At 45.1% G+C, this 9,925-nt stretch overlaps 1 protein-coding gene across 2 annotated transcripts in view; it reads right to left on the bottom strand.

Moving 5' to 3' along the window:
• Fbxl2 (F-box and leucine rich repeat protein 2) overlaps positions 1 to 9,925 on the bottom strand; it is an 85,467-nt gene that overhangs the window by 27,079 nt on the left and 48,463 nt on the right. For both annotated transcript variants that reach the window (XR_607277.3, XM_008833424.2), the window contains exons 6-9: positions 1,817 to 1,885; positions 1,621 to 1,716; positions 531 to 657; positions 341 to 415 (exon numbers count right to left, since the gene is read on the bottom strand). Coding sequence is in view for 1 of the 2 variants with exons in the window: in XM_008833424.2 (XP_008831646.1) it covers positions 341 to 415; positions 531 to 657; positions 1,621 to 1,716; positions 1,817 to 1,885 (367 nt within the window). In the remaining variant the exon portion in view is untranslated. The remainder of the gene's footprint in view (positions 1 to 340; positions 416 to 530; positions 658 to 1,620; positions 1,717 to 1,816; positions 1,886 to 9,925) is intronic.

Raw genomic sequence — 9,925 nt, forward strand, 5'->3', positions numbered from 1 at the left:
AAGATTCCTCAGTTTTTGTTTTCAAAGAGCCAGTCAGGCATGGTGGCACACACCTGTAATTCCAGCCTTCAGTATGCTGAGGCAAGAGAATTTCAAGTTCCATGGTAGCTGTCTGTCTGTTTCCCTCTCTCTGTACAAAAATTAAGAAAACCCATTTTTAGCATCCCTGGAAATGTCAGGGACTTTTTGCTGAACATGATGGCTTATTCTTTTATCTCCTGACACACTCACAGCTTCACTAAGGGCAGGGGATGGAAAATCGGGGCAGGGCAATGTGGCCATCTGCATGAGGAGTGGGCAGCACCAGGGTCTCATGCAGGTGGCCAGGGGTGCTACTTACTGAGCAAGACTGCAGGTTGAGGCTTACGAGCTCATGGCAGTAGTTCTGAATGTGTTTCAGAGCTTCATCTTCTAACTGAGTGAATGGAGAAAACAAAAGACAGGTAGAATTCAGGTGAGAGACCTGGCCAGGCACCAAGACGACTACCCTGGCAAGGAGAACTGTCTGGCCAGCTTGTGGTCCTCCCTACCTGTGTGCAGCCCCTCAGGAGCAGGGCTTTCAGGCCTCGGCACCCCCGCACCAGCGCCTCAATGCCATCCTTCGTTATCTGGTCACACCAGGAGAGGTTCAGGTACTCCAGATTCCGGCAGCCCTCGCTGAGAACAAGGAATGTGTACAGCACTGAGCTTAGTACATCTCCACAGCAGGGAGGGAGTCAGCCTGGGACCTGGCTCCAATCCTCACTCCAGTGAGAGCACTGGGGTGCCTCACAGCACCAAGGTGCTTACTACACCAGGTTGTTTGTGTTCTGGTATATGTTGTGGAATGTGTGTGCATATTCCTGCATGTGTGTGAGCGCATACAGGTCTGGATGTACATGCACATGTGTGTGGAGGCCGGAGGTTGATGTCAGGTGTTTTTTTCAATCACTCCTCACCTTTTTTTGGTTGTTGTTAGTTTTTCAAAAATCACTTTATTGTGATGGATTCACACACAAAAACATCACAGATTAACACTTGAATAAACACTTGCCTATCCCAAACTCTATTAGGGTCATTCTGAAGCCGTGGGTTCTGCCTAAGCTTTTACATTTTCACTATCGGTTTTTCCTTTTCTGTTTTTTAGAGTCAAGGTCTCCCTGTAGCCCCAGCTGGCCTGGAACCCACTATGTAGACCAGGCTGACCTCAAACTCACAGAGATCCACCTGCTTCTGCCTGAGTGCAGAGATTAAAGGTCTGCGCTAACATGCTTGGCCTCTACATTTTTATGCAGTTGTCCACCACACACTAAAGAGAAGAAAGCATGACAGGGTTGAAACCAGAGAAACGCCAAGCTTTGTATCTGCCTTCGCAATGCCCGTCTTCTGCCTGAATTCAGTCCTTCCCCATCACGTGGTCTCTCATTGAAACTAGAGCTCAGCAGTTCAGATAGGTTGGCTGACCGAGCCCCTCCCCAGCACTGGGGTTACAGGCATGTGCCACCATGCCGGGCTTTTTGTGTGGATTCTGGGGTTGGAGCTCAGGTCCTCATGCTTGCACAGCAAACACTTTACAGACTGAGCCATCTCCCCAACCCACACTGGGTATCTTTCTGAACCTCAAATACCAAGCACTCTCACCTGATACCCTTTAAGGAGCTGTTGGTAATAGACACACAGGAGGTGAGATCCAGGTGTTTCAACTTGGAACAGAATCTGCTAAGGCTGTAACACGTGCTGGAAAAAAGCAGACGCACTAAAGATATTTTCAACTTTGTTTTTCTCTCTTCACTCTCCCTCTGGCCACTTTGTCCCCAAACTCATTCTTACTCCTTACCTGTCAGTGATTTTTATGCAACCATTGAGGTTTAAATGTTCAATGTTTCGACAGTTCTGTGCAAAGGTCCTAAAATGAGAAAAAAAAGCTTTTTTCATAGCGGCAAGAAAACTTTATTTAAAGCAAAGCAATAGAAAAGATCAGAATACCCTGCAAGGGCATCAGACCACGAGTGAAGAAACTCAAGGGCAGATAAAATGCTCATAAGTTGCTCTGGTGGCTGCGAGTTACCAGGCGGCCATTAGAGGGCAGCATAACCAACCACTCAGAACAGCGCTTTCAAATTCTATTTAATACCATGCAAATGAGCAAAGGTCCAGGGGCTACCACTGCGACTAGCCAGGATCCACTTTGAGAAACAAAGCCCTCCTCCAGAGGCAACTTGGTGATCATCTGAGGATGGGGGCCTGGCTCCCTGTTCCTCCTCTAGCCAGTTTGAAGAAAGGCAGAGACTCTTTCTCTTACTGTGCCCTATCACACTTGTTACCTGAGGGCCTTTTTTCTTCACAGTTCACGGAGAGGGGTCAGTAGTACTAGTATTGAGACCCATCCTTTTACTGGAGAGGACTGGGAATCATGAAGTGCAGCTGCATGGATGGTGTGTGTTGATAGCAAGACAAGAAGCAGAAAACTCTGTACCTCCTACTGACCACTCCCTGCCAGGGTGCTTCAGGCCCCAGGCAACCTGCATCCTCCGGAAGTACATCAGAGAGTCTCAGAGGACTGAGTTCTAGTACCCAGAGCCTCTAAATGCTGCTTACAGAGTTTCCTTGTCACCTTATCTTCTTGCTCTGTCCAACCAAGGGGTGGGCATGGGGAACCAAACTGGAACTTGGGATGGATAGATGGAGGCTAATGTCCAGGAAGACCAGGACATCTGGAAGTGTGTGAGAGCAGATGCACAAGCACGCCAGCAGCACAGAGTGTAGCCCTTAGGCATGAAGGCCAGAGAGCTACCCAAGACTGGAAGCAGAATCAGCTAAAAGCCTTGGAGGAGGCAGACTGGCCTCTCCACTAGTCAAGGTTTAAAAAGTGATTATTAGCTGGGTGTGGTGGCACATGCCTTTAATCCCAGCACTCGAGAGGCAGAGGCAGATCTCTGTGAGTTTAAGGCCAGCCTGGTCTCCATGGTGAATCCAGGACAGCTGGGGCTACAGGGAGACCCTGTCTCAAAAAGACCACTTACAGTAACAGTGATATCACTGGGCGTGGTAGCACACACCTTCAATCCCAGCACTTGGGAGGCAGAGGCAGAGGCAGGTGGATGTCTGTGAGTTCAAGGCCAGCCTGGTCTACATAGTGAGTTCCAGTACAGCTGGGGCTACAGGGAGGCCCTGCTTCAAAAAGAAAAAAAAAAAAGAGAAAGAAAAAGAAAAATAAAAGTGATTATTTATGAGGATTGGCTAGTGAGACGAGTCTTGCTAAACACTGCTCTGCCTGACCTAACAAATCTTTTAATTAATTAATGGATTGACTGATTCTTGTGGTACTGGGGATCAAACCGGGAGCTTCACATATGCTATGCAAATCCTCTACCCCACTACACCCCACCAGTCCCAAGCCTGATAAAAAGTAAGGCCTGAAAAGAATAGTCCGTAATGTCTCAAGTGCATCCCAGATGTAAACTCAAGAGTGTCTAGAGAAACATGAAAATGTCCCACACCCAACCAAAAAGATACTGATGTCTGCCACTGAAAAAAAGACCTGCCATGTCCTCAATGAAGGGGGAAAGTATCTCCATAATGAAGAGACAATTCATTCTATCAAAGTCTACTCAGAGCCGACATAGCAATACCAGCAGATAAGGACATTGAAAGTGGTAACATTCCATAGAATACTAAGTAGCCACATGAAGCTTAAACATTATGCAGAGACAGCAAAAGAGTTTTTGTTTGCCTGCTTGAGAAGAAGACTATGGCTGGTGTGATGGCACCGCCTTTGATCCCAGCAATCAGGAGGCAGAGGCAGAGGCAGGTGGATCTCTGTGATTTAGAGGCCAGCCTGATCTACATATTGAGTTCCAGGCCAGCAAAGGCTACATAATGAGACAGTGAGATGCCGTCCAAAAAAAAGAAAAGGAAAAGAAAAGAAAGAGAAAAAAGACATAAAGATATACATTAAACTTTAAATATGAAAATTTAATGGCTGAGATGAGAATTTACTGGATGGAATTAACAGCAGGCAAAGGAGACTCCAAAATAAAGCAGAGAGCTGAGGGCAGGGGATGTGGCAGAATGCCAAGTGCCTAGTACATGCAAGGCTCTGTTATGCTCTTCAGCACCTGTCTTGTGTGCGCCCTCCTCCCCCACAGCTGGTCTGGGGTGTGGCTCAGTGGCAAGGTGCTTACATGGCATATATGAGTTTCCATCCCCAGTACTACAAGGAAAAAAAAATCAATGTATGAGCATTAATTATTTTTCTATTTCTAATAATGGACAGTGAAGAAGCCTAGAATAAGCCATACTGTTTGCAAGAGCACTTCAGAATATCCAGAACTAGGAACTGGAGAGGTGGCACAGAGGGTAAGAGCCCTTACTGCTCTTGCAGAGGACCTAAGTTTAGTTCTCAGCACCTGAGTTGGGTGGTCCATAACCACCTGTAACTCCAGTTCCAAGGGATATGATGCCCTCTTCTGACCTCCATGGGTACTGCACTCAGATGCACATATGCCCCCCCAACACATATACACACAATTAAAAATAAAATGGATTTTAAAAAGAATATTTAGAACAAAATGTTGACAAAATATGCATAGATTTTTCTTAAATACTCAACAGCACAAAACAAGCTGCAAAGAGTTAAACACTTAAATACAGAATTGTGGCAAGTCTGTGGTCGTCAGGATGTTTCTTCTCCCTGATTGATCTGCAGTCTTAGCACTGTCCTGACTGAGACCCCAGCAGGCTGTTATGAAGAAACTGACAAGCTGGCTCTGTAATTCAAACCAGAAAAGCCAAAACAACTTGAAAAAGAGAAAGTTGGAAGACTAACCATACAGGATTTCAAGACATTATAGTGCTGGTTATTAAAGAAAGTGTAGCTTGGTATAAGACACACAAACTGGGCTAGAATAACTAGATGTCCATAGGAAAAACTGAACCTGAATATATATCTTATGTCATATATAAAATCAGCTCAGGTCAGGGGCATGGCTCAGTGGTTGAGTGCTGGCCTATTATGCTGAGGCCGTGGGTTCAGTCACCAACATTGTCTCCCAAATTCAAATTGGATCTAGGGCTTAAACTATAAAACTTCTACAAGGAAAGCAGAGGAGGTCTTTATGTCCTTCGGTTAGGGAGCAGGTTCTCTTATAAATAAGACATTAAAAAAGTATGTTCCATAGAATAGAAGTTGATGAAGTATATTTCATTATAATGAAAAACTTCCCTTCAGGGGCTGAGAGATGGCTCAGTGGATAAGAGCACTGGTTGCTCTTGCAAAGGATCCAGATTCGATTCCCAGAACCCACATGGCAGCTAAAAACCATCCATAACCCCAGTTTTAGGGGATTCATCACCTTCTTCTGACCTCCACAGGCATTGCACGACATGGGTACACTTATATACATATAGGCAATACACTCATACACATAAGATAAAAATAAATATAATATTTTAAAAAAAGATAAGCCACAGACGGAAAGAATATATTGGCAAAGCACATATCTTGCAAAAAACTTGTAGCAAAATATATTAAGAACTTAAAAATCAGGCTGGGTGTGGTGACACATGCCTTTAATCCCAGCACTTGGGAGGCAGAGGCAGGCGGATCTCTGTGAGTTCAAGGCCAGCCTGGTCTACATAGTGAGTTCAGGTCAGCTGGGACTAGAGGAAAACCCTGTCTCAAAAAGACAAAAAAAAAAAAAAAAATTATGGGAACTAGAGAGATGTGCCAGGAAACAGTGAAAACAATCTAAAAAAAAAGGCCTTCATAAAGTGTCTTTTCCCCACCTCCCTGAGCTCCACGATCTCAGCTCTGCCAGGACTCCTGGACTCTCCCACCCCTGCCATGGTATGCTCCTTTCCCACACCTCCTTGTGCCAGCCATTTCTGCCTTTTTAGGACCACTGTGGACCCCCAGATCTGGGAGCTTTCCTAGACCTGCCTTGATTAATGCATCTCTCAACTCTCACCAGAGAGGTTTCCTTACACAGCAGGTGATAATTAACTGAGACCCACAACTGGCCAACGTGCAGAGAACAAGAGACTGCAGTGTTCATCCTGAATAGGACACCTATATCAAACTTCTGCCTCCCAAGGCTCAGGGATCATTGTGGAAGAGGGGGTGGAAAGATTATAAGAGCCAGAGGAAGTGGATGACCACAAGGAGACAGTTTTCCAGGCAGCTGGTCTGTTACTCATAGGAGCTCACAGCAATGCTGACAGCATGCATAAGTCCCACGTAAGCCCAAGCAGACAAAAATCCCAGCACAGACATGGGGAAGTAAGAATTCCCCACCATATCTGAGGAACTACTGGTAGCCAGTGACTGCTGGGAATGGGAGATTCAGTCTCATTTAAGGGTGACTCTTAGTAAACTGACCATGCTCCAGTGAATGAACCCACACTGAAGGGCATTTGGGGACACAAACCTGACTCTATAAGTCATATATATATATATATATATATATATATATATATCTAGAGAGAGAGAGAGAGAGAGAGAGAGAATACAGAAATTTTGTAGAGGGCTAGAAGGGGATGCAGATATGGGAGGGGATCTAAACACGATAAAAATATATTGTATAAAATTTGCAAAAGCAAAAAAAAAATTAAAATGGGTCAATGATCTGCAGACATTTCACTAGGAGATCTGTGGACAGCAGGTGAATGCTTGAGATACTCAGCAGCACTGTGGCCAGAGAAACACAGAGGAAAACCACCGCAGGATGCCACTGTACACAGACCACAAAAAGATTGACCAGAGCCCTAAACAGCACATCTGTATCACACCCTGCTCTCTCAAGGTTCAGAAATTATTGCAGAAGAAGGGATAGAAAGACTGTAAGAGCCAGCAGTGCCATGCAACACCCACAGAAGCCAGAAGATGGTGTCAGATCCCCTGGAACTGGAATTAAGGACAGTTGTTAGCTGCCATGTGGGTGTGGGAACCAAATCCAAGTCCTCAGCAGTACTCTTAACCTCTGGGCCATCTCCAGCCCCAACAAAGAGTTTTGCTCTAAAACTCAGTAAACATTCTTAACCTCACAACACAGCCTTTTATTCCAAGGGAGAAGGCATTTCTTTGATACCCTCACGGGCATCACATTTATTGTAGTGTCTTTAATGGAACTACTGTTAGATTTATGTTTTGTATTATAAGCTATCTTGGGACCTACTGGTACATTTAAGGTCCCTGTTAAGACAGACTCAATACATTCTGCTGGTTTACAGAGCATCTGAAGCAGGAAATCTCACATAATGGCCACAATTATTTTTTAATTTATTACTGTATTTCATTCAAGAAGACCATAGGCTTTGACCACATTCAACCTGCATCATCCTGTCTGTCCTCCCTTCCCTGTCTACTAATGTCTAAGGAGGTCAGAAAAAAGCATCAGATTTCCCTGGAACTGGAGCTGCAGACCGTTGTTAGCTGTCATGTGGGTGTTGGGAATGGAATCTGGGTCCTCTGTAAGAGCAGTCAGTGCTCTTAACTACTGAGTCATCTCTCCAGGCCCATTTTTTTCCTCTTTTTAAAAAATATTTTATTATTTTTATTTTATGTGTATGAGTGTATTGCCTGCATGTAGTTAAGTGCACCTGTGCTGTGCAATGCCCACAGAGGATAAAAGAGGCCATCAAATTCCCTGGAACTGGAGTTGCAGACAGTTGTTAGCTGCCATGTGGGTTCTGGGATTCAAACCCAGGTCTTCTGCAAGAACAACCAGTGTTCTTAACTGCTAGCTATCTCTCCAGCCCCCAGTACCATTTTTTCAAGCAATAAAGTCCACTTCCTTTCCCCAAACAGTTCTGTTTTCTACCATGTTTGATTAAAATATCCTTCATGGGCTGGTAAGGTGGCTCAGCAGATGAAGGTGCTTTCCACCAAGTTCAATCCTGAGTTCAATGCCCAGGATCCACAAGAAGGAAAGAACTGACTCCAAGTTGTCCTCTGACCTCTACTTGTACTCCATAGTATGCACGTGCCCCACCCCTTACCCCCAACACAAAAATTTTAAAATCCTTTGTTCCATAACATTTAAAGTGTTTGGTGTATAACAAGTGTCGTGAATGGATTTTCTTTTTTAAAAAAATATTTTATTATTTTTATTTTATGTGTATTGCCTGCATGCATGTGAGTGCATCCGTGTCATGCAATGCCACAGATGTCAGAAGAGGGCTTCAGATTCCCCTGGAACTGGAGTTAAGAATGGTTCATAGCCGCCATGTGGGTGCTGGGAATTGAACCCAGGTCCTCTGCAAGAGCAGCCAGTGCTCTTAACCACTGAGCCATCTCTCCAGGCCTGTGAGTGGATTTTCTTAGCAGTGGTATAGCAGATGCTTGTTGCGAATTCCACCATCTGTATTCCTATGTAGTCCATTCCCACTGTTGGACACCATGCCAATACTGAGGTCAGTTCCAAGGTTCTGAGCGGCATGTCCTAATTTAGTCAGTCTCAGAAGCAATACTTAAGGCCACAAGGGTGAGGGGACCAATGCACTTACCATGTTTGACTCAAGAAAAACCTTAAAGCACACACTTTTTTTTTTTTTTTTTGGTCTTTTTGGTCTTTTTGAGACAGGATCTCCCTGTAGCCTCAGCTGGCCTGGAACTCGCTATGTAGACCAGGCTAGCCTCAAAGTCACAGAGATCTGCCTCTGCCTCCCGAGTGCTGGGATTACAGGCATGCGCCACCACGCCCAGCTAAAGCACACACTCTTTTTTCTTTTTTTGTCTTTTTTGAGACAGGGTCTCCTTGTAGCCCCAGCTGTCCTGGAACTCACTATGTAGACCAGGCTGTCCTCGAACTCACAAAGATCTGCCTGCCTCTGCCTCCCAAGTGCTGGGACTAAAGGCATGTGGCACCACGCCCGACCTAGCACATACTCTTAATAGTGGTTTGATAACATTTCCAACAAACCCTGGCAATTCAGGAAGGAGGAGTAGCCATTTCGCTGGGTTGGGGGAATATTGTTTTGTTTTGGTTTGTTTGTTTGTTTGTTTTTGAGACAGGGTCCTCCTGTAGCACCAGCTGGCCTAGAATTCACTATGTAGACCAGGCTGGCCTGGGTCTCACAGAGATCCACCTGCCTCTGCCTCCCAAGTGCTAGGACTAAAGGCATGTTCTGGCTTGGATATAGTTAACAATAATAAAGTTGATATAATAATCCTATCCTGCCACAAGTAAGGAAAATTCCAGTTTATGATAAAGGCATTTGTTAAAATTGTATTTACTTATTTTTACTTATTTTATGTGTATGAGTGTTTTGCTTGCATGTGCATAAGTGCACCATGTGTGTACAATACCCACAAAGGCCAGAAGAGGGTGTTGGATCCCCTGGAACTGGAGTTACTGACAATTGTCAGCTACCATGTGGATGCTGGGAACTGAACCCTGGTCCTCTGTGAGAGCAGTCAGCATTCTTAACCACTGAGCCATCTCTCCAGTCCCAATAAAGGCATTTTTTTGAAAGAATGATTGCACAAGTATAATCTTGTAAAAAGCTAGGAAGATAAGATGGTGGAGAAGGCAGAAGAAAGATGAACAAATACCCCCATGTGGCAGGCATTTGCCATGGGCTATCTGATGTGACCCTGTGGCACTTTCAGACATGCTCTGTCAACTGCCCCACTGACATTCAAAAGAGACAACTTAACACTCACAGGTTAAACCATTTGTAGCCAGGTTGAGTCATCCCTAAGGACAGTTGAGTGTGTTCTTTAACCTAGAGTCATGGCTTTCTCATTATGCAAATGTGCTGGGTAGCTTTAGTGTCAACTTGACACACCTGGGTTGAGGGAGCCTCAATCGGGAAATTGCCTCTATTGGACTGGCCTGTGGCCATGTCTGAAGGGCATCTTCTTGATGAGTGATGTGGGAGGGCCCAGCCCACTGTGGCTGGTGCCACCCCTGGGCAGGTGGGCCTGTGTTGCATAAGAAAGCAG

The sequence above is a fragment of the Nannospalax galili genome, unplaced genomic scaffold (assembly GCF_000622305.1).
Source record: "Nannospalax galili isolate Female #2095 unplaced genomic scaffold, S.galili_v1.0 scaffold1176, whole genome shotgun sequence".
Classification (NCBI taxonomy): Eukaryota; Metazoa; Chordata; class Mammalia; order Rodentia; family Spalacidae; genus Nannospalax; species Nannospalax galili.